Source organism: Protopterus annectens, chromosome 3.part1 (genome assembly GCF_019279795.1).
Source record: "Protopterus annectens isolate FY-2018-M chromosome 3.part1, PAN1.0, whole genome shotgun sequence".
In the NCBI taxonomy this organism is placed as follows: Eukaryota; Metazoa; Chordata; order Ceratodontiformes; family Protopteridae; genus Protopterus; species Protopterus annectens.
This window is the reverse complement of record NC_056732.1, coordinates 1,586,103,944-1,586,129,707: the sequence shown is the minus strand read 5'-3', so window position 1 is coordinate 1,586,129,707 and position 25,764 is coordinate 1,586,103,944. Positions and strand designations below refer to the sequence as shown.

Here is a 25,764-nt window from a genome sequence, read left to right as displayed (position 1 = left end):
TCATTAGCACTCTTCAAGAAAAATCTTGATGATTGGATGGGAAGTAGGAAATTCACCCCAGGGGTCACCTCTGTGGCTCTGCCCGACAGTGGCACAGGAAAATAATTTTCTTGGGTGGCAAAAGCCAGGGTACCTTTTTGGCTGGCCTTGTATAGGCCCCAGGGCCGATAGCCTAGTACCTACATATGAACCTAAATTCCTTCTCCTTTTGACTATGGGTCACAGGAAGAGGAATCTAATAGTCCTGATACTCCTTTTGAAGAAATTTCCTTTTCGGACACAGTGTGTAGGATGATGGAATTTTTTTAAATGGGATTGTGCTCAGGTCTCTGAAATCCATAAGAGGTACTGTGAGTTGCTGCAGATGGAATCTTAGAAACCTGCTGCTATTCCTCTTGTCTTGGCTGCATTGTTTGATGCTTTTTCCAATGTTTTTAATGCTCCTGATTCTCTGTTTCCTGCTCCCAAGAAGCCTGATAGGATTTAAAGGATGCCTGATGATTGCAACTTTTTGTATAACTGTCCTGCTGACCCTTCAGTTGTGTCTGTAGTCTCTAAGTCTTCTCAATTGCTTCCTTCGTCCAAGTTACTGCCTCCCGATAAAGACAGTAGAGCCATGGAAACGCTAGGTAAGAATGTTTACATTTCATCTACCATGGCTTTTAGGGCTATTAATTATCAGACCCATATATCCAGGTAAGTGTTTGCTCTTCTTTCTCAGGCTTGTCAGCTTATTTCGGTCTCCCAGACTCTGTGGGTAAAACTTTTGATGTGATGCTGTCCTATCTAGCCTTCATTCTTACCAGGATGGGTTTGGATCTGATCCTTGGATCCATCTCGGCCTTTATCTTCAAGCTCGAGGCCCTCTGCCAAGTTGTGGCTAAACCCCTATCCCAGCATGCACTAGGACCCTCCCCAGATCTAGTTTGCTGCTAAACAAGATTAGTTGTTCGTCTGTTAGCTCTGGCTAAGTACCATTTTTCTTATTTGTTAACTTGCTAAAAATGGTTGTATTTGTTGTAAATTTTCATCTCTTTTATAGCTTAGATTGTATCCTATTTTATCTGCTACTGTGGTGCTTTTTTGTGACAGGCCGTTGTCTGTCGTTAAGCCTCATCTTTTCTATCCCGGCTCTTTAGTATTCCCTTTCTATTTAGCCTCTTTTTAGTTGAGGGCTTTTATATACTATTATATTTGCTTTCTCTTCACTTAAAAGCAGTTCATTTAAATTAGAGAATTGTAGCTTAGCCCGTTTAAGTTAGAGGGCTTTATTTAACTCTCTCTCTCTGTCTTGTTCTTTGTGTTGGCATAGACCGGTTTAGTTAGAGGGTTGTGCCACTTTCTTTTTCTTTTATTTTTTGACCCATTTAAATTAGAGGGTCTAGTGTTTATCTGTACTAAAGATTTTTTTATGTGTATTCTGTTTATTCTGTTTGTACAGCATTTCCCTTCTTAAAAAAAAATGTCCGGCAAGGATTGCATACCCATGGGGTTTAAAAAATGCAATGATTGTGGCAAGATACCTCTAAGTGATAAACACACACTTTGTGTTTATTGTCTCAGAGCTGTCCATCTCCAGGAGTCATGCTTTGTTTGCCACGGGTTTAATCATAGAGCACTCCTGGAGAGGAAAAATAAGTTAATTTTGAAAGGGCTTCTAAAAATCCCTTTCTCAGAGGCACTGGAAGAAGGTCTGGGTTCAGCCAAAACAGACAGGTCTCCTTCCTCTAAATCAGACAGATCAGACAAATCTGGGAAGAGTTCTTCCACTTCCCCTTCATTGGAGCAGATGAACAAAATACCAAAGTTGACTTCTTCGGATCCGAAGAATTCCAGATCTGACAAGCCTTCAGCTCTGACATCTTCTATTTCAGTACCGGTTGAATTTGAGATACGGAGCCAGTCTCCAGTTTTGGGGCCGATCTCCCATACATTAAGATCACCCATACTACAGCAGTCTAAATCTCCAACCTCCTCGATTCGGTCCTCTAGGAGTTTATCCAACGATGATGTGGTTTGAGTGGTACAGAGGCTTTTGAAGACACCAGTGTTGGCCAAGCTTCGAATCCTACAATGCCCACCCCATCTGCCTCTATTCCTCCTCCGATCCAACCCGTTGCTTTGGAGGCGAAAAGACCAGTAGTGGAATTGGTGAAACTTTCGGATTCGAGACCCACCTCGGGTACTACAGAGCCAACCATGACTTTGACGTCCTTGGCTTCTTCGGAGATGGAGGAGTCTAGGAGTGACACTCTGCAGTCGGATTGGGGGAGGGCGTGTCGAATGGGACAGCTGTCTAATCTGACTTTGCCTCTTGGGACCTCGGCTCGGATGGGTTCAGCTCCTACCTCAGCCTCGGGTCCGTTATCTCTGGCTCAGGGGGATCCATCGGTTTCCTTAGATCTCGGGATATCCTCGGATCAGGGACGGGGGCCTTTGGGGTAATGAGTGGAGTACCGTCTCCACAGACAGGTCCACTATCTTCTCTTGACATTCCTCCCCCCTAAGATGTCGGTGACTGCTTTTGTACCCTCACTTTAACAGGGACATAGAGATCCTAGGCCTCAGGATGCCCCACAGGGCACTTCCCACTCTTCCAAAACCTCCCCAGAATACCCATCTGAGAAGGTTCCTTGGAAACAATTGTGCAAGAGGAAGCACATAGACCCCTCCCCGAGGAGTCTATCACTTCAGACATAGATCTTGATGAAGCTGAGGAGTCCCCACTGCCACCTCCAGATGATGTCTCATTTGGAGACATCTTAGAGATATTAAAGCAGAGAGGTGGCTGGAAATCCACTAACCCTTCTGCGGAGGAGTCCATGTACCTGAAGGCCTTTGGATATCACCTTTCCACTGCTTGGGTGTCTCCGCCTTTCAATGAACTGATGGACCTAGTTTCTCGAAAGGCGTGGGACTCCCCAGATTCCATGGAGCATAATTCATAGGAGGCCTAACAAATTCATAACATCCCCAACCGATAAGTCTTTTCTGACTAAGGGAGTCCCAGTTGATGCTATGGTCGTGGTGGTGGCCACAAATAAGGAACTTTCAGAGACGTCTTCTGTCCATCCCCTGAATAAATATTCTCAGACAATAGCCAGATATAGAAAGCACGTTTTCTCTTCAGCGGCCTTTTCCATCAGATCGCTGAATTACCTCACTGATTTTACAAGACTACAAGGGGATCTCCTCAAAGAGCTGGGAGATGCCCTCCAAGGTTTGATAGCTGTAGAGGTGGCTGACAAAGTATCCTCTTGGCTCTCAACCTTAAACTCCATTGTTAATGCCTCCATAGGACTTATTTCTTATGCAACTGATGGAGCCAGTAGAGCAGCGGGTTACGGAATTTCCCTAAGTGGACATTCTTGGATGCACTTATGTAACTTTGTAAAACCCTTTAAGTTTTCCTTTGTGAATACTCCTTTTGATGGCTCGTCATTGTTCCGGCCTAAGGTCAAAGATACTCTCACCAGGTGTGAACAAGAAGGAAAAACTCTGTCCGCCATAGGAGTCCGTTTTTTCCATGCCTACTAGACCTTACCCCAAAGGTCAGAAAGGCAATGTTAAAATGTGGTTTCAAAAATCTCAGAGATATTTTCAGGACACACACGGTGAAACTTCCCCCAGAAGCAGAGGGGGAAGTAATACCAGAAGATGCTGTCCACGTGGCAGAGGGGGACTGCAAAATCAGGGGAACAGAGAAACCTTCCTTCGTAGGCCCTTTCAGCATTCCTGAAAGGGAGACCCAATTCTCCAGCTCTGGAGGCAGTCGGCGATTACTTGTCTTTGTACCGGGAAACCTGGTGACTAACATACAACAAATAGGTACAAAGCATCATATCCAGAGGTTGCATCATTCCCCTTTCCCTTCCCACCCCAAGATGAAAAAAAAAAAAAGTTCTGAACATTCCACCCAGTCAAAAGTTGCTAGAAAAAAGGAGTCATCCAAGAAGTCCCCGCAGACCAATTAGGATCCAGAACTTACTCAAGATTCTTTTTAGTTACAAAGAAAACAGGACAGGAGATGGATTCTGGATCTCAGCATACTAAACAAATCAGTAAAGAAAAGCAGGTTCCGGATGGCGACACTGCAGTCAGTACTCCCCTTCTGGGGAAAAGATGATTGGATGTGCTCTATAGATCTCCAGGATGCGTATTACCATGTAAAAATGGAATAGCAATCAAGGAGATGTCTCTCTTTTGGCTGGGAGCCAGTCACTACCAGTTGTGGGCTCTGCCCTTTGGCCTCACTACAGCCTCCAGAGTATTCACCAAATGCATGGCAGTAGTAGCAGCTCACTTGAGACGTCTAGGATTCTGAGTGTTTCCATACTTAGACATCTGGTCCCCAAACCACCACAACTAGGCATCGGCTAATCAAGACCAGTAATTTAACCTTGCAACTCTGTTCCTGCCTGGTTATTACTATAAATTACGAAAGGTCTGCCTTAGAGCCATCTCAGCATGTGGTTTTCATAGGATCAGAGTTGGACACAACACACACGATTTCGGGACTGTTCCTTAAGGTACCACTTCAGATTCCTGCTAAGGCGAAAGAAAGTTAAAGTGAGGGCGGTCCTCAAAGTTTTGGGGATCATGGCTGCAATGATAATCTTAGTTCCCCTGGCATGTATGCACATGAGGATTCTTCAGTGGTTGTCATCCACTCATTGGTCGATACAAGAACTACCGATGTCTCACAAAATAATCTTCACCAAAACATGCAAGAAGGACCTTCGTTGGTGGCCACACTCTTCTCAAGTAATTCTCGGCCGACTGTTTGTTCCCCCTCATCCATTAGCCACAGTGACCATGGATGCTTCTCAGGGTTGGGTGGGGGAAACACATGGATCGTTATGGTGAGTACATAACGTTTTCTTTCTTTGCTAGGGACTTCCCCCTCAAGTGGTTTGGCATTCTATTAAGTGTAGTTATGATGCAACAAGTGCCTCTTTTAGGGTTGCTGCTTTTGGTTCAGTGATGAGGAGGTATTACTGGCTTAGGCTTTAGCCTTTACCTGATGATATCAAGACTGAGGTGTTGGATGCTCCTGTTGATAATATTTGTTTGGGGAAGCATCTGCTGGTTTCAGTCCCTTCAGAATAAGGGAAGGCCTTACCGGAACTCAAACATGTTTGTCTCCCCTATGCCTAAATGTCAGAGAAACTACCCTAATAAGCCACGTTTGATCGCAGGAAATCTGCCGTCCTACTACGGGCCAAAAGAGTGGCAAGCAGGCTTCTCTTACTAAGGCTACTCAGACTCCAGGGACTTGGAAGTCTTCCATTCCTGATAAACCAGGTGCTGTGTGACTGTCCATCTCTTCCCAGCCTCATTTTGTTTTTACTTATTTATTTACATTTGTTTACCGGGAAATTCTGACTGGACACAGGTCCTTTTTCAGCGGATGCATGGGGAGAAAAGCTCCACATCATGTACGTGATAGAGATACAAAGTTGTAGTAATAGTAAACAACATTACAGGTTGTTGGCTTTAATGCAATAACAAGATATTGATTATCAACAGTATATATAGAAAATGTTGCAAGTTAAGATAGTTTCTTGTCATTTATAATATTAGTAACAAAGTTGTCAGACAAGATGGTAAAGTATGTAAAGACAACTAGCTATTTATGACTGTGGTTAGTAGTGGCGGTAGTATAGTTGGGTTAAGAGTCTAGGTGGGGGGAGGTAAGGGTGGGAGTGTTAGTCTGGATTAGAACAAGGACAAAGCCAGTGCAAATTTAAGTGGAATTTGAGTGCAGTCTTGAAAAGGCTGCTGGAAAGTAGAGTAGTTATAGAGGGTGGAAGATTGTTTCAAAGTTTAGATATGGTACATGAAAATATGGCTTCTCCTGCTGAGTTTTTGGGTTTAATAACAGTGAGTTGATTTTTGTTGCTTGATCTTAGGGGCCTAGTGGGTTGATAGGGTTGGAGAAGGGTGTGAAGGGAAGGGATATTAAGGGGGTGGTTAATAAGTTTGAGCGAGGGTGAGTTGATTAAAGTGAAGGAGTTGTGGGAGTTCTAGCCAGTTTAGTACTTTAAGGGAGATACAATGATGGCTGCAGTAGGAGGTTCCAGGATGTTCATCGTGTTACCCTGCTGCAGTCATCACACTTGGGTTATCCTGCCGTCAGGCAGTCCCGCACTCGGCCCGAATTCCAAAGTCTTGGTCCGGCGTCGGTTGCTGTCACTTCTTCCCAGACGTCAGTGCGCCAGGAGTATATGAGAGGCATCCAACGCCATTTTTTTCAGTCTTTCTTGCCGTGCAGTGCCCGAAGCAGAAGCAGTTCGCAAGTGCCGGTCGGCCGACACCTGAGATTTTCGAATCGAGTTTCAGTCCGAAGTCTTCAAAGCTAAGTACCCCATTGGGGAACCTCTTCTTGCCTCAGTCCGATGTCAGAAAAAATTAATAATTGCATTTCTTGTGGGAAGCAAATACCTCATAAGGACTTTCATTCTTATTGTATACCTTGCCTAGGCCCAGACCACGACGTCACCGATTGTCAGTTTTGTGCTAGGTTCAATAAGCGAGCTATAAAGTGACGCTTTGATTTCACAAGACACTACTTCCGTAGGAAATTTCATTACACTATGCCGTCGGAGCAACCGACTACCAGCGTGCATAAAAAATGCAAAGATAAAGACAGGCAGCCTAGATCCAAGTCAGACTCCGAGGCCTCGGCTGGGCCGTTTCTCCAGTTTTCAGTGAGGTGCCTACGCAGCCCCTGACTACCGCAAAATTGGAACCCCAGACTGCTTCAGATTCTCTAGCAGAGAGTTCTAGGCCGACGCAGCCATTTTCTTTAGGCCCTACAGATGACATTGCAGAAGGAGAAGCCGGTGCTGTAGAAACACCTTCGGTTTCAGAAGGTGTCTTCAGACCGATTGCTCTCACCATAAAATCTTATGCTAAGCTTAAGACTCCTCTAGAACCAAAAAAGACTGCACTTCAGTCCCCAGTTCAAGGCCACATGCCTAAGAAACAGATGCTTAAAATGGCTGAAGATTTGATTTCTTTGATCAGGGGTTCCCAACCCCCCCCCCCCCCGACAAAAGGCCTAGACAAGGAGGATTATGACTCCTCTGATCAAGTGTCTATTTCCTCAGTCTCCTCGAAGGAACAGGATTTCTCCTTTACCCCTTATGAAGATTCTGATGCTGAAGATTCCATTCCCTCAGCTTCTCCCCCTGAAGATTATTCCTTTGGGGAAACCTTACATACCATGAGGGAACATTTCCACTGGGAAGGTCAGGACTACTCCGACTCAAAGAAAAGGCTCCGAGAATTTCTTTTACTCCCCCAGCACAGACCTCTTGCTATCCCCCCAGTTTTAGACATTGTGAATGATGTTTACCTAGAATCTAGTCTAAATCCAGATTCTCTGCCTCCTGCTCCAGCCAAGCCAGATAGATACTATAGAGTGCCTGACTCACACAAATTCCTTTACAAAAGCCCTGTTGCTGATCCAGAGACAATCTCCCAGGGTCCCAAAGGGGCTAAGGCTTCTATGACTAAAAATCCTATACCCTCTGAAATGGACTCTAGAGCACTAGATAGGTGGGGGAAGAAGGTTTACACCTCGGCTACTCTAGCTATGAGAGCACTAAATTGTCAATTTCACATGCTTAAATACCAACAATTCCTAATGTCTCAAATAAAACAAAAGATGAGCATGCACCCTCAACAATCTGAATTCAAGGAAATGCAGGATATGTTACATGCAGCTGAACAGGTGGGCAAACATACTTTACAATGTGGATTTGATTCCTGGAAGCTTCCTGTAGAGCAGCTGTTACTGGGTCTGTTATACGTAGGCATGCTTGGCTAAAGGAACAAACTCTGCCTGATCATGTTAAAGCAAAGTTACTAGATGCACCCTTACAGCAGGATGTCTTATTTGGGGCTAAAGCAGAAGAGGTTTTGAAGAAAATGGAGGATAAGGCCAAATCTATGCAGGCGGTCAAAGATTTCTTGCAGGTACAACCCCCACGCTTCAGCAGAAATTGGCCAACAAAAAATTGGTCCTTTCCAGCTTCTGACAGACCACAGAGGGGTAAATACAGGCGCCCAAGGGGCAGAGGGCAAGCACAAATCACTTACAAACCTCGCCAGTGTGGCACTGCAACACAGAAGGGAGGAGAAGACAGGTCCCAAACTACTAGAAGGCAAACACAATGACTTAACCCTCAAACTGCCAAGCAAAACTCTCTTGGCAGCTCCCTTGGGAGGAAAATTAGCACTTTTTGCAGACAACTGGAGTATTGTCACAAAAGACAAATGGGTCCTAGACATTATCTCACAAGGATACAGATTCCATTTCCACACCTTGCCAATGATAAAAGGAATGCCAGACCTGCCACAAAATCAATGGGCAGAGGCACAAAAACAAATTACAGCTCTCATGGACATGAGAGCCATTCAACTGGTACCTACACAGGAGCAAGGCCAAGGATTTTACTCAAGGCTCTTTCTAGTCCACATAAAGGACAATGCTTGGAGACCCATACTGGACCTTTCAATTCTAAATACCTTCTTGCAAGTACCCAAATTCAAGATGCTAACACTACAGCAGCTTCTTCCCATGTTGGGCAAGAAAGCTTGGCTAGTAACATTGGACCTCAAGGAGGCATACCTGCATGTCCCTATTAGACAGAATTGCAGAAGATACCTCCGTTTTATTGCAGGTTCAACCCATTACCAATTCTCTGCACTGCCCTTTGGCTTATCTACTGTGCCCCAGGATCTTCACAAAATGCCTGGCACCAGTAATTCCATACTGCAGACAAAGAGGAATTCAAATATATCCATACCTGGATGACTGCCTCATCCAAGCAGAAAGCAAGGACATTCTCTTACAACATCTGGCTTTTGTAAAACATCTTTTAAGTTGCCTAGGGTACACAGTAAACGAAAAGAAATCAAAACTAGTGCCCTCACAAAATGATATTTCTGGGTGCCAGCTTGAATACAACAGCCCAGATGGCTTCACTGACACCAGACAAACAACTACAACTGACTCAATACTTCAAAACAATGGCAACAAAGACCCACCTCCCTGCAAGAAAAATTCTGTAGGCCTTGGGCTTCATGGCATCTTGCATACTACTAATACCATTTGCAAAACTGCATATGAGGAAATTACAATGGTACCTAAAAAGTGTATGGACTCAACACAGCCACAGCTAGGAAACAATGATACCTCTCATTCCCTGCCTTCAATAGGAGTTCCTGTGGTGGTCACAGGCATGTCACCTCAACAAGGGTCAGCCTTTCACCTTACCCCCAGCCAGGCAAATTATGACAACAGATGCATCGGACTATTCCTGGGGGGGCACACATGGCAGGATGATGCGTTCAAGGCATATGGATTGCAGATCAAAGAAATCTGCACATCAATCAAAAAGAAATGCTCGCTGTACAGAATGCCCTGACAGCCTTCAAGGACCTCTTACATCCAGGGCAGCTTATAATAAGGACAGACAGCACCACAGTAATGTGGTACATAAACAAACAAGGGGGTACACACTCCTACCCTCTATGCAGGCAAGCAATGACCTTGTGGGACACAGCACTGGCGTACCAAGTACAATTACAAGCTCAATTCCTGCCAGGAAAAAAGAACACATTGGCAGACGACCTAAGCAGAAACATCAAGGATCCCCACGAGTGGAAACGGGATCCACAAGTATTTGCAATGATAACTCAAAAATGGGGGCTCCCAGACATAGACCTGTTTGCCAGCCCCCAAAACTATCAGCTACCAAAATTTTGCACAAGGACATTTCACCATCAAGCTTGGAAAGTGGACGCAGTCTCATTCAGTTGGAAAATGCTGACAGTATATGCCTTCCCTCCATTGCCCCTTCTCACAAAGGTGCTGCTGAAAGTCAGGATGGACACACCCCGAATGATACTCATTGCCCCAGACTGTCCACGCCAGCACTGGTACCCACTATTAAGGAATATGGCCCAGGGCCCACCATGGATTTTACCACAAATGACTCATCTGCTCACACAGCAAGACAGTCAGATTCTACACAGCCAGCTCAAAACCTCTAAGCAACCAGCCAGCTCCTCTTTCACAAGCTGTTATGGATGTAATTCTGGAAGCCAGGAGGCCCAGCACCAGGAAAGCCTACTCAGACAAATGGAAAAGCTTTTGCGCCTGAAACAAAGCTAAAGGCCAAAATACCCTTCAGCCGGACATACCTCAGATTCTACAATATCTAACCTAAATGTTACACAAAGGGCTTTCTTTTTCATCTGGTAAGATCCACGCCTCAGCTATTTCAGCTCACTACAACACGGATCCTCCCTTATTTTCACATCCACTTCTAAGGCAGTTTCTCAAAGGGGCCAAAAACATTAGGCCTCCCAGTAGAGCACCAACACCAACTTGGGACCTCAATTTTGTTCTGGAAAAACTTACATTACCTCCTTTTGAGCCAGCTTTCTCAGCTGACTTTAAGTTTATATCATGGAAGACTGCCCTGCTGCTAGCAATTACTTCAGCCATAAGAGTCTCAGAGCTTCAGGCACTTATGGCAGTAGACATCAAACTGGAACAACAGGAACCAAACAGGAAAAAAACAACAGGAGCAAATTCCACCAAGGATTTATTATACACTGGAAAAGTCTCTCTCTGACTTATGGCAGTAGAGCCTTTCTTCATTTTTCATCAAGACAGAGTTTCTCTATGAACTAACCCCTCTTTTATGCCTAAGGTAGTATCCAGTGTGGCTCTAAATCAAACCATCCATTTACCCACTTTCTTTCCAAATCCACAGAACAAAGGAGAAAGACTCCTGCATTCCTTGGACATTCACAGGCAGCTACGCTACTATTTGGATAAAACTAAGGTCTTCAGAAAATCTGACCAGCTTTTTGTATCCTATGCTACAGCATCACAAGGAAAGGCCATCTCAAAACAGACCATTTCCAAATGGATAGGACATTGCATACGTTTTTGCTACACCCACCATGGAAAACCAGTTCCTGCTAGCATGAGGCCCCACTCTACCAGGGCAGCAGCTACATCTACAGCCTTCCTCAGGGGGGTGCCAACCAAGGATATTCTGGAAGCTTGGAGTTCAGTACACACCTTCACCAAACACTGTCACTTACCACTTTACTCTAAGACTAGAGCTGGCTTCGCCACTGCAGTTTTGCAGGGCCTCCTAGCCTCCTCTAATCCTGTTTGACTCCACCTCCCATTCTTGCTTTGGGATTCAACCCGTGTGTGATGACTGCAGCAGGGTAACACAATGAACATAGTACAGGTTTGTACCTACCATAAATGTAGATGTTCGAGTGTATACCCTGCTGCAGTCCAGGTTACCCTCCCTCCATCCCCTCTGACGTAACTAAAACCTTTCCATACCTTAGATTCTGATACAAACTTTGTGGTGTATTTGCTTATAGCTGGAGGGATGTTTTGTTTGTGCTACACTTTTATTATTGGTACTATCTACTGTCCACCTTTTAGGGGGGGCACCTGACATCTGGGGCAAGAAAAACTGAAGAAAATGGCGTCAGATGTCTCTCATATACCCCTGGCGCACTGACGTCAGGGAAGAAGCGACAGCAACCGACACCGGACCAAGACTTTGGAATTCAGGCCGACTGCGGGACCGCCTGACGGCAGGATAACCCATGTGTGATGACTGCAGCAGGGTATACACTCGAACATCTACATTTATGGTAGGTACAAAACTGTACTTTCTCTTCACCTTTCTGTTCCAGTTTGGCTTCAGATTACTCAGGATTATTGCGTTCTGCCCATTATTCACCAGGGGTATTTTATGGTGTGGAAGTCCCATCCCCCTTTTATGGGCATTCCTCAACCTGCTTGGGAACAACTTCCTTTTTTCCCACAGGTTCTTCAAGAGGGGGTTTTACTCCAAAATGTTTCTAATGCCCAGAAAAGAGGACACTGTTGCAGTCATCACATTTGGGTTATCTGCTTGCAGTAGCCTTCAGTCGTCCTGATTAACAAAGTCTTGGGCCCTGCATCGGTTGCTGTCCCTTCTTCCTTTACGTCAGGTCGTCCGTGGTATAAAACATGCAGCTGATGCCATTACATCAGTCTTGATTGCCGTATGGTGCCTGAAGCAGAAGCAGTTCACAAGTGCCGGTCTGCCGACCGACCGACTCCTGAAATTTTCGTTTTCGAGTTTCAGAACTGAAGTCTTCAACTAAAAGCTAAGTACCCCGATGTCAGTAAAAGTAAATAATTGCATTACTTGTGGAAAGCAAATACCTCATAAAGATTTTCATTCATACTGTATTCCTTGCCTAGGCCATGACCACGACGTACCTCGCTGTTGGTTTTGTGCTTTATTTAAACCACAAACTATCCGTCATCTGTATATATTTGCTTCTAAATATTTTGGTGCTCTGTTCAGTTATCCTGATATGTCTTCGGTAAGCCATCTGACTACCGACATTCTGAAAAAACGCAAAGATAAAGAAAGAGACAGGCCACCTAGTCAAAAGCTGCTGATGACGCTTCTCCTAAGCCAGTCACCAGTTCACTGGTACTGAGTGAGGTGCTTTCGCAGACCCTGATACCCGCTACTTCAGGTTCGCAGGCCTCTACTGCGACACATTCGGAGTCTGGTATGCCGCGCGATGCTTCAACTGTGGAACCTGCGGATGTCTCTACCTTGGATGGGTCTGGAGCCGCTGTGCAGGCACTGGCTTCTGAGGGTGTATTCAGGCCTACTAACTTGCGTATTAAACCAACGCCATCTTCTTCTTCAAGGCCTAAAACTCGAACCATGCCTAGAAAACTGGTGCCCAGACCGCATGGTCAGGCCTCTGTGCCTAAAAAACAAATAAGAATGGCTGAAGACCTTATTACTTTAATCAGTGGAAGCCAGCCTTCCCCTTCTAAGAGACCTAGGATTGAGTTTGCTTATGATACTTCTGACCAGGATTCTGAATTTTCTGTTTCCTCTGATAACCAGGGTTTACCCTTATCTACCTATGAGCATTCAGATCGTGAGGACTCCGTTCTCTTTGCTCCTCCCCCAGAGGATTTCTCTTTTGGTGAAACCTTGCATACTCTCAGGGAGCATTTTCGTTGGGAAAGTCAGGATTTCTCTAATTCTAAAAAGAGGTTTAGGGATTTCTTACTACTGCCCCAGCACAGACCTTTAGCCATACCTCCTGTACTAGACATTGTTGCTGATGCCTTTTTGGAATCTAGCTTGGCCCCTGACTCTTTACCTCCTGCTCCCAGAAAATCTGATAGATATTGCAGGGTCTCTGACTCTCGCAAGTTCCTTTTTAAAAATCCTACTGCGGATCCTGAGACCATTTCAGAGGGACCCAAGGGCATTAAAGCTACTACAGCCAAAAATCCTACCCCCTCTGATAGAGACTCCAGGGCGCTGGATAGATGGGGTAAGAAGGTATACACTTCTGCAACTTTGGCCATTAGGGCCTTAAACTGCCAGTTTCATATGTTAAAAGTATCAGCAGCATATTATTGGATTGCTTAAACAGAAAATGATGTTGATTCCTGATTGTGCTGAAAATAAGGATTTACAAGACTTACTGCATTCAGCTGAACAAGGTGGGAAACGTACTTTGCAATGTGGTTTTGATTCACTAGAGGCATCTTGCAGGGCTGCTGTAACTGGGTCTGTACTTAGAAGGCATGCTTGGCTTAAGGAGCAATCCTTGCCAGATCATGTTAAAGCAAAATTGCTGGATGCTCCCTTAAACCAGGGCCGCATGTTTGGCAGCAAGGCAGAAAAAATTCTTAAAAAGATAGAGGAAAAAACAAAATCTATGCAAACTGTTAAAGATTTTTTACAAGTACAGCCTCCAAGGTTTAGTAGGCATTGGCCTTCCAAGAATTGGTCCTTTCCTGCCTCTTCCAGACCTTCTCAGTCCAAACCCAGATCCAGCAGAGCTCTCAGGCTTCAGTCCCAGGGTACGCTCAGGACTAAGCAGTGGGGGGCCTCCATTTCCAAATCTGGGAGTAATAAAACTCCCCCCTGTGGTAAACTGTCTCAATGACTTCTTTTTAAAATTTCCAAGCACTTCTCAACTGTCTGCCCCTTTGGGGGAAAGGATTGCTCTTCATGCTAAGAACTGGAACGTCATTACCCAGAACAAATGGATTTTAAATATCGTGTCCCAGGGATACAGATTTCACTTACACACGTTACCACCACCACGCGGATGGCCAGATCTCCCCCTAAATCAGTGGGCAGAGGCCCAAAAGCAAGTACTTTCTCTCTTAAACATGGGGGCTCTTCATTTGGTACCAGAAGAGGAAAAGGGACAAGGTTTCTACTCCAGACTTTACCTGGTACCCAGAAAAAACAGTTCATGGCGTCCTATCCTGGACCTGTATACTCTAAACACCTTTTTGTTGATTCCAAAATTCTAGATGCTGGCTCTTCGCCAGTTGCTCCCTATGCTAGGCAAAGATGCCTGGTTGGCAACACTAGATTTAAAAGAAGCATACCGGCACATCCCAATCAGGGAATCTTGCAGAAGATACCTACGCTTCAAAGCAGGCTACATGTACTATCAGTTCTCTGCACTGCCCTTTGGCTTATCTACTGTGCCCAGGGTATTCACAAAGTGCTTAGCTCCAGTCATTGCATTTTGCAGGCAAAGAAATATTCAAATATACCCATACCTGGACGATTGTCTAATTCAGGCAGAAAGCCAGGACATACTTTTGAATCATCTGACCTGTGTAAAAAGGGTTCAAACTTATATGGGGTACACCATAAACAAAAAGATATCACACCTGGTACCCTGTCAACAAATTTTATTCCTGGGAGCAAGCTTGAATACAACTTCCCAGATGGCTTACCTCACGCCAGAAATGCAAATTAATTTGACAACTTATTTCAAACAATTGGCCACAAAAACCCTTCTATCTGCAAGACAAACACTGCAAGCCTTTGGGGTTCATGGCCTCCTGCATTCTTCTAATTCCATATGCAAGGCTGCATATGAGGAAACTACAGTGGTATCTAAAAAGCGTATGGTGTCAACATTCTCGAAACCTAGAAAGAATGATTCCTATCATACCTTGCCTACGCCTAGAGTTCCTTTGGTGGGCAGAGGCCTACCACCAAAACAAGGGACTACGTTTCACACCAGCCCCTGCCACCCAAACCATAACAACAGATGCATCAGACTATGCATGGGGGGCTCCCGTGGCAGGGAAGTGCATTCAGGGCAAATGGAACCCAAGTCAAATGCCCCTGCATATCAATCAAAAAGAAATGTTAGCTGTACAGAATGCTCTTGACAGCCATCAAGGACCACATTCTTCCAGGACAACTGATGGTAAAGACGGACAACACCACTATTATGTGGTACATAAACAGGGGGGTATACATTCTTACCCCCTCTGCAGACTATGCATGGCATTGTGGAACACAGCCTTGAGCTGTCAAGTTCACCTACAAGCTCAGTTCCTGCCAGGAATATTAAATACACTGGCAGATGGGCTAAGCAGAAACTTCATGGACCTACACAAGTGGAAACTGGAACCAAGGATTTTCAACTTGTTGACAAGCAATTGGGGAGCCCAGATATAGACCTGTTTTCCTCTCCCCAGAACTACCAATTGGACAAATGTTGCACAAGGACTCCCCACAAACAAGCCTGGAAAGTGGATTCTCTGTCCTTCAGCTGGAAAAACCTATCAGTCTATGCCTTCCCCCCTCTGCTCTCCAAATTACTACTAAAAGTCAAACAGGACAAGCCAAGGATAATTTTGATTGCTCTAGATGGCCGCGCCAACACTGGTATCCCCTCCTGCGCAGTGTGTCACGGTTATCTTCATGGCACCTTCGTCAGACTCCTTCCCTGCTTTCTCAGCAGGAGAACCAGATTCTGCACCCTCAGCTTCCAGCACTGAACCTTGCAGCCTGGCTGATTACTTAATCTCTCCTTTACCATCCCCTCAGCAAACCTGTAATGGATATCATCTTAGAGGCAAGGAGGCCTAGTATTAGAAAATCTTATGCTGAAAAATGGAAAAGATTCTGTGCATGGGACCAATCTCAAGGGATGAACACAGCAGCGCCCAGTTTACCTCAGATTTTACAATACTTAACTGAGATGCTTCACAAGGGCCTGTCTTTTTCCTCCATTAAAATCCACGCCTCAGCCATTTCAGCTCATTATAACACAGAACCTCCCCTCTTCTCTCATCCACTGCTCAAGCAGTTCCTCAGAGGGGCCAAAAATTTGAGACCACCCAGGAGAGCTCCAACCCTAGCCTGGGACCTTAACTTTGCCTTGGAGAAACTCACTCTACCTCCTTTTGAGCTAGCTGCTACTGCAGACTTAAAATTTCTTTCTTGGAAAACAGCTTTCCTCTTAGCAATCACTTTAGCTAGAAGGGTATCTGAATTACAGTCCCTTATGGTAGTGGAGCATTTCATCATCTTTCATGCGGACAGGGTGTCACTCAGAACCAAGCCATCCTTCATGCCCAAGGTGGTATCCAGTGTGGCTCTTAATCAGTCCATTAATTTGCCAACCTTCTTTCCCAATCCACAGAATAAAGGGGAATACATACTGCTTTCCTTAGATGTGCACAGACAACTTGGATTCTACTTGGACAGGACTAAACCTCAAAGGAAATCTGAACAACCGTTGGTAGCATTTGCTGCAGGGGCAGAGGGGAAGGCTATTTCAAAGCAAACCATTTCTAAATGGATAAGCCATTGCATTCATTTCTGCTATAAGTACCATGGAAAACCTATTCCCCATGGGATTAGACCTCACTCCACCAGGGCTGCATCTACCTCTACAGCCTTTTGCTGAGGCGTCCCTACCAGGGGCATCCTAGAAGCTGCTACCTGGAGTTGTGTGCATACTTTCACCAAGCATTATCATTTGCCAATTTTCTCTAAATCCAGAGCTGGCTTTGCCACTGCAGTCTTGCAGGGCCTTATAGCTGGCCCTAATGCTATCTAAACTTCTCCTCCCAACCATAGCTTTGGGAATCTACCCAAATGTAATGACTGCAACAGTGAAACACGAAGAACATAGTACAGTTGTGTACACTTACTATATATGTAGATGTTCGAGTGTATTCACTGTTGCAGACCTGGTTACCCTCCCTCCAGCCCCCTAACTTCTTTTGGCTATACCTCTACTTTCCCTTACTATGCTGTAAAGCCTTTTTGGTGTATTTGCTTTTTTGTTGGAGGTATATCTTTGTGATTTTATGTTTAATTGCTTGCCATTAGGGGGCACCTGACATCTGGGGCAAGAAAAACTGATGTAATGGCATCGGCTGCATGTTTTATACCCCTGATGACCTGACGTCATGGAAGAAGGGACAGCAACTGACGCAGGACCCAAGACTTTGTTAATCAAGGCCGACTGAGGGCAACCTACAAGCAGGTTACCCAAATGTAATGATTGCAACAGTGAATGCACTCGAACATCTACATGTATGGTAAGTGTACACAACTGTACTTTCTTTTGTTAGCACTTACTTCTGCCAGATGGGTGTCTGAGTTGCAGGCCCTTATGGCTTGTCTTCCTTTTTTGATTTTTCATGAGGACAGAGCGTCCTTTTGCACTAACCCTTCTTTTATGCCAAAGGTGGTTAATGAGCTATCACTTAATCCATCTATTAATCTGCTTACTTTTTACCCCTCACCACAAACTGACAATTGGAGGGTGCTGCATAGTTTGGACATGCATAGGCAAGTTAGAGTTTTAATGACCAAGGATATTAGAAAATCTGATCAGTTTGTTTCTTTTCATCGTAGATCTTTGGGGCTTGCTGTATCCAAGCAAACTATTTATTCTTGGATTTCTAAGGCTATTTCTTTTTGTTAAACTTTTCATGGCAAGAGCCTTCCTTCTTCCTTGAAGGCTCATTCTGCTAGATCTGTGGCTTTTTCTAGTGCTGTTTTCAAGGGGATAGATTCTAATTCTATTCTGTGCATACTTTTACCAAACACTACAAGTTGGGTGGTGTCTCAAGAGCTAGAAGTGATTTTGCTAGGGCCATTCTTCATGGCTTCTTGGAGCACTCTACTGCTCCTTCCTCCTATCATCTTTTTCTTGTGCTTTGTCACCCTCCCTTGTGTTAGGATAACTGCAACAGTGAATGTAAGGACATAGTACAGTTGTGTAAAATCTTACCATAAAACTTGATGTCCTTACATTCACTGTTACAGTATTCACGCCCTCCTTTCTTCCCCCTAGTCCTTTTCCTTCCTCGATGTACTAGTTACCTCCTATGTTTCCTTAGACTGGTGTTCCTACTGGGGCAATCACCTCTGATGATGGTACATCCGGACACCACCTTTATGTCCTATGCTGTGCAAGGAGCATACTTTTGACGTTTGGTGTATCTTAAAGCAACAGTAGGCTTTGGTATATTGGTCGACATCGGGCTACCCATTGCAGGGAATCCCATAAGACAGGAGTATTGCAACAGTGAAAGAAAAGACATCTAACGTTGTGGTAAGATTTTACTCAACTGTACTTTTCTTGAATATGCTAAGTTAGTAACCATTTTTCCCTTAGTAAATGCTCTCAATGGGAGACATGAGGTCTGCAGGTAGTGGTAGCTGGCCTGTGATACCTAAACAGTGTCTTTGGAGTGAAATCTACAAAGATGCTTTCATGTGTCCACAAAGTTGTATGCTATTCTCATTGCTGACTGCTTTTACTTTGAGACAAACTATCTGCAGGTGCAAGCAATTAATCTTGAAATCTCTGAACGCTCTTTGCAAGGAACATTATAGTTAGCATTTTAAAATACAGTGGTAAGGAGTTCATTGAAAAATCAGTAAAGTTTAAAACTATGGGAAATTATTAAGTTCTGGAAGTAGATGTCTTCCCAGAGGCCTTAATACTTTAATGCATTTATTGTAGCAATGAAAAATGTAAACAGTCCACAGTCTGGTTTATAAGTAGCTAGTTTCTTAGGGTAGAAGTTAATGTTTATTAAAAACATGCAAGCTGCTTTCTTACATCTTTGATAGAAATATCGATAAGAAAATAATAGACCGCAATCCTTGTAAGTCTGTGCACAGGCTGTAACCTGTTTTAATATGGATAATCTCTGTTTTATATTAAGTAATGCCTGTGAGTGCAGCTTTCAGTTTGGAGCAGCTGTTCCCATTTAGAGGGATAAACTTCATTTATTGACAATGTGTCATGTAATAGTTTTCTATCATAATGGCTACTCTGCCATGGAATGTAAATGGCCCTGTAGGAGAAGAAAAAAAGCAGAGTATTTATATTAAGAAATGTTGGGTGCAAATAGCAGTGTTGCAGGAGACGCATTTGGTTAGTGATGAGCATGGGAATTTGACAAAGATAGGATTTCAAGATGGACATTCAGCAGAATATCAGGGGCAAATGAAAAAAGGGGTAATAATACCGATTGCTAGAAGGGCTCCAATAGATATACAAGAGGGAGAATGCAGTAATGGTAGATTTGTGTCAGTAAATGGCTGTTGGGAGTGGAAGAGGATTATGCTGGCATGTATATATATTCCACCAAAAACTGCTGTTATGGAGCTTAAAAAATATCTGGATAAATCATTGTTCTGCGGGGAATATTAATGTGCAAAGAACAGGACTTTATTTGCAATAGTGAGGATGTATCAGTTGGACCTAGAAGGGAAAGTATAAAAAAGGATAAATGCGTGAAAAAAAATATGAGAGTATTTGGTATAGAAGATGGTACATACACTTGGAAGGACTCCAACAGAATTTTAATATTTTTCCCAAAGGTACAATAACTGAGCTGTTGGTTACAACATAACTATTTGAGGTCATGCACCGAGTAAAACTTGTAGGATAATGAGGTAAAAACAATACACTGGTGCTTTTATACGTAGCTTTTAAGAAGACAAGAATTTAAGGAATTGGTAGTGGAAGTGATATAGTAGTTAATAGGGAAGGTAAATTTCTTTCAAAGGGATAGCTAATGAATGGGATAAAATGAAAAGGGCGTTTAAAACAGAGAAGAAATGAGAGAAGGAGATGATAGAAATAAATAAGAAGGGTTGACAAAGGTTAACATATTGCAGAATAAGTGGAATCTCACAGAACAAGAACACAAACAACTGCAGTGTACTAAAGGGAAAGTAAGGGAGGGAGTATTTTGGTAATATGCATGAGTTCACAAAGGTTGCTGTAGATGACTTGCTTATATTTGCACAGTCTTTTTCAAAGTGTCAGAAATCTTTCTTTTGGGTGCGAGGTCTCTGGCACTGACTAGGGTTCCATGAAAACATTCAAAAGTCTTGAGCTTTTTTCCACAGGAAAATGTAGATCTGTTTCTGAGGTTTTTTTTTTTTTTTTTTTTTTTTTTAAATACTCCAGCCAAGGCCACAACAAGGGAATTTTACAGGATATTAGGATTCATGGCATACAAAATTCTTTTTATTTCCTTTAGCCAGGCTCCACATGAGAAAAATTCAGAGGTACCTAAAATCAGTATGATTCCAACATCAGCATTCTCTTACATTCCTAATTCCTGTTTTGTGATTTGTGAAAATGGCTCTGCTTTGTTGGAAAGTCCAGTTTTATCTGAATTTGTGTCTCACATTTTCCTTTCTAGCTCCAGCACAGTCGATAACTGCAGAAAAAAAAGTGAATGTCATTGGAACACATAAGACCAACCAACACACATAAATGTAAAAGAGATAATGGCAGTAGTACGTGCTCTTAACTCTCTTCTTTGAGTCCAAAGGCCATTGATACTGTAACCATCACCACAGCAGTGTAGTACATAAACAGGGGATCCAGATCTTACAGTCTATGCAGATTAGCCATGGTAGTGTAGAATATAGCTTTTCAGCAGACTCTCACTCTATGGGCATCTACATCTTGCATCCTGCCCAAGAAAAATTTATGTGACAAGCTGAGCAGGACCATGGCAGACCTTTATGAATGGAAACGGAATCAGGCTGTCTTCCAGGAATTCATCCAGCTGTGGGGAACACCTCTGATAGAACTGTTTGCCTTCATTCACAACACTCATTTGGCAAGATTCTGCTCCAGGACTCCATGCAAGAAGTCTTGGAAAACAGATGCATTCTTCTTTCGTTGGCCAGGAATGTTCCTGTGTTTTTCCCAGCCTCTCCAGTAACATCTAGGGTCATATTGAAGATTCAGAAGAACTCTACAAAGATCACTGTGGTGATTTCCTTCTTGTCCAGGCAATAGTGGTTCTCCCTTCCTTTGGAAATGACCAAGGACAATGTCCACAAGTTTTCTCACAGACTTGGACTTACTCACATGGGAAAGGTGGAGTTTTGTACACCCCTGTTCAGAGCAATTTCAACTAACTGCCTTGATGATCGCTTTTAGGAACCTGTTTTTAAAGACATGCAGTAGGCATTAAATAAGGCAAGAAAACCTGCTACTAGGAAATCATACGTTAGCAAGGCAAGAACCAGGGCCATTTTAATGCTAGAATTTCTGTGGTTCTGAATTATTTGCATGAGCTAGTGGCTTTTCTTACTCGTCTGTCATGGTTCATTTGTTAGCCATTTCATGTTGTCTGCCCATGGATCCTCCCCTTTCAATGCATACCTGTGTCAAAATGTTTTTGAAAGGGATGTTGCATATTAAGCCATCTATGAAACAGGTGGCTTCACCTTGCAATCTTAACTTTGTGTTCAAAAACTTAATTCATGGCTCATTGAAACAAGCTTATTAGGCTCATTTGAGGTTCTTAACATGGAAACCGGTTATTCTGATTGCTCTGACTTCTGCCAGAAGGTTATCTGAGTTAAGCTGGTATTGTGAACTAGTCTTACCTCATTTTGCAGAAAAGAAAAGGAAAAAAAAAGATTTCCTTAAGGAACTCATCATTCCTTTATGCCTGTAGTGGTCTGACAGTGTACTTTGCGTTGAGTTATCCATCTCCCTGTGTTCTTTCTAGAGCCTAAAAATGAGGTAGAAAGGATACTCCACACTCTGGATGTCTACAGACAACTCGGATATTGTCTTGACAGAGCTAACAGTTATTCCTTTTTTTTATGAAGGCAAGAAGAAAGGACAATTTCTGTCGAACTAGACTGTCTCCAAATGGTTGTCTTGTGCAGTTACTTTTTTTATTCCCATTGCAATAAGGCAAGTTTAGGCAGAATCATTGCTTACTCTACCTGGGACTTTGCTTCATCCATTGCTTTTTGGAAAGGGGTGGATTCTAGCAGTATTGTAGAAGCAGTAACATGGCTGTCTGTACATACCTTCATACCTCTGCAGACAGTACATACTAGATTCCTCCTTCGGATTTAGAGCAGGCTTTGCTAGAACCCTTCTCCAGAGGCTCATGGATTATCATTCTTCATCCTTCCATTTACTTTAAGCTATGGTAATCTACTCGTATAGCTAAGGCTACTGCAGAAGCAATCGGTTCATGAACATATAATACAGCTGTGTTAAATAAACTTACCATAATAGTAATTGTTTGAATGATCATGGCTATAGTAGACGCTCCTCTCCATTCTACTTATTTTTGTATGCTTTTGTTGCCAGGATGAAGATGCTCTTTTTAGTTTCTTAGCATTGACCTCTTCAGGACTTCTCTCTCTCTCTCTCACTCATTCTCTCTCTCTGTGTTCACATGCATGCTATGATTGGTTTGACACTGCTGGTTTGGCTAGTTAATGATTTAGGTACATGGAAGCTGGCCTTGAGCTTTAGAAGCTGTCCAGCTTTTTATCTTATGCAGGATGTAAACCATATAGCTAAGGCTATTGTACATCTCTCAGCCTCTGAGTACAAGAACTCTGGACAAAGACTAAAATAATGGAGGGACAAAGGCCCAACAATAGAGAGAGATTTTAATTATTGCTCCTATAACAGATTTTGTGTTGGCATACATTTTCAAAAAAAATATAAAGTCTGATCAAATGTGTATCATTATTTAGTCATTTGAATTGTCAATGGTTTGCCAGAAAGTCACAAATTTTATGAGGAACAGACCAAAAATATGAGGCAAAAATCTGGACATTCTACAACTATCTGGACAGTTGAGAGGTATGGAATACACAGCATGATTATTTGCACATCTACTGCTATGGGATGTTTACTTACATGGTGTACTTTCTTAAAACAACTGTACTCTGTTCATCATATTGATCCCTGCTGCAGTAGCCTTAGCTATATGGGTTATATCCTGCCATGAAGGTAACAAAAAGCTGGCTTCCAAAGCTTCAGGGCACCTTCCATGCTTTCAAACCTTAAGGCAGCTCATTTTCAGCATGGACAGGGTTTCTTTAAAGGCTAATTCTTTGCCTAAAGTGATATCCAAATTTACTTTAAGCCAGACTGTCCATCTCCCTGTTCTCTTTCCTGAACCTAAAAATGAGAGAGAAAGGATGCTCCATACTTTGGATGTCCACAAACAAGATGGGTATTATCTTGACAGAATAAAATCTTTCAGATCTGCTATCAGTTCTGATTTCTTTTGAAGGTAAGTAGGGACCGCCTGCATCAGAACAGACTGTTTCCAAATGGCTGTCTCAAGTTATTACCTTTTGTTATTCTCATCACACCAAAACTATTTCAGACAGGATCAAGGCCCACTCTACCTGGGCCTTGACTTCAACTATGGGTTTTTCAAAATGGTTGGATTCTGGAAGTGCACCAGAAGCAGCAGCTTGGTCCTTTGTGCATACTTTTTACAAAGCACACGCTTGATTACTTTTATAGGCCTAGGTCAGGTTTTGCGTGGTCCACTTTCAGGGGCACCTGGACCCATCTCCTTCCACCCCCAAAATCTGTTAAGCTAGGGTAATCTTTCCATGTAGCTAAGACTACTGCAGCAGTGACCAGTATGATGATCATACTACTGCTGTGTAAGTAAACCTACCATAACAATAGATGTTCAAATGATCACTGCTGCAGTAGTCACTCCCTCCTTCCTTCATGTATTTACATTTTTACTTCTAGTTATGTCCTGTCAGGGCTTAGCATCCTTCTTTCTTCAGACTTGCCTAATGGTTCGAGCACATAGATGGTGCCCTGAAGCTTTGGTAGCTGACAGGCTTTTATATCATTGTCGTGATATAACTTGCATAGCTAAGGCTACTGCAGCAGTGATCATTCGAACTTCTGCTGTTACGATAAGTTTATTCACACAGCTGTACTTTCTTGAAAGCAGTACATCAGGTACCCACTTGAAGTACATGGTGATATCAAAGCTTTAGGACACAGATGTGATACAGTAAAGGTAATGGGTACCACAATTTTCATTTAATGCATGTGCATAGAAATAAGCATTGTATGGGAGAATACATTTTGCTAGTGACAACAGAGTACAAATGAATAGGAAGAAATAATTTGAAAAAAAAAATGAAGAATGTTTGAATTAAACTAAAAAGTTTAAATGGTATAACCTGTGTAAACTTTTTTTCACATTTTTATTGGATTTAGGGATTCTAGATCAAGACGTAGAAGTCGTTCACTTTCTCGTCGAAAGTCAGCAGAATCTCATTCTCGTGAACCCAGAAGGTCAAGGTATCAATTTACTGATATGTATACAATGTGACCTTTGTTATTAATTTAAAATAAGTGTTTAGATTGCTTAAATTTATGAAATCCATTTCAGTAATTGTGAAGGTATCTCATTAAGCTCAGTATTGGTAATATTAAATGGCTGAAAGAGTTACTGCATTCTTTGGGTGGAGAATCGGGACCACTGTCTATGCTTTTGATGATCTAAGTTTTGTTGGTGATCATATAGTGGAAGGTGAGGTGATAGCTTATTTTTTAGGGTGGTGTAGATGAGACAGATCTCTGTAGTCTAATTTTTGTCATGCTGTTGTGGGGTCCCTGACAGGCAGATGTCTAACTTTGGGGTAACAGTGTTTTAAGGGTGTAATAGTTGAAGCACATAAAACCACCTTGACAACTTGTTTAACAGATGCAAATGAGACATGAGAAAGCCATTACAAAATGCTTAGCCATGCTGTAAGATTACCTTGGTAACTTGACATCCAGCTAGTATCTCTAGAAAGAGAGGTGAATGGGTTTGTGGGTATCCTAAGGATTTAAAATTAACACTGATCTTATAGTATTTGAGATGATGACATTATTAATGTATGCATGAGTCCCTTTCACAAAGAAATAGAATATGTCAGACCGACTCTTGTTCAGGAGAAGCAAAGTTCTAGCTATAGTGCCTTGATTGTTGTGACAGTCAAGAATACAATTAAAGGCAGCTTAATCACTTGTTATGCTACTGCTTGGGCTTGTGTTAGTGGCATTTCCATTTTTTTAATAAAAGAATTGCCAAAGCTGGGAGACATTATTAGCTCCCCAAGTGATGCAGACATCCTACAGAAAGGACTCACTGAGACCAATGACTGATGTCGAAACCATGGCCTTAAGCTTAATGCCAAAAAATGCATAGTCATCCCCTTTGGGAAAAACTCAGTTCCCGGTAATTACCACATCGATGAGACCCCACTGAACACTAAAGGCGTTATAAGTGATCTGGGGACACAGGTTGACAGCAACATCTCCTTTGACCACCACATTGCCACTGTGGTCAGAAAGACCTTCTATGTGGTACATCTCATTACCAAGGGTTTTGCATCCAGGTAGAAAGAGGTCATCATTTCTTTTTACTCTTCCCTCATTAGACCAGTCATAGAATATAATGCCCCATTTGGCATGTACCTCACTAGACACCTGCGACAATTGGAGAGGCCACAGAAGTACTTCACGAAGAGGATCCTAGTCCTTAAACACATGTCTTACATGGACAGACTC

At 43.0% G+C, this 25,764-nt stretch overlaps 1 protein-coding gene across 1 annotated transcript in view; it reads left to right on the top strand.

Moving 5' to 3' along the window:
- The window catches only part of LOC122797817 (msx2-interacting protein-like), a 1,498,925-nt gene that overhangs the window by 843,856 nt on the left and 629,305 nt on the right, over window positions 1-25,764 (top strand). Inside the window, exon 9 of the mRNA XM_044066339.1 lies at window positions 24,424-24,507. Within this exon, the coding sequence (XP_043922274.1) occupies window positions 24,424-24,507 (84 nt within the window). The remainder of the gene's footprint in view (window positions 1-24,423; window positions 24,508-25,764) is intronic.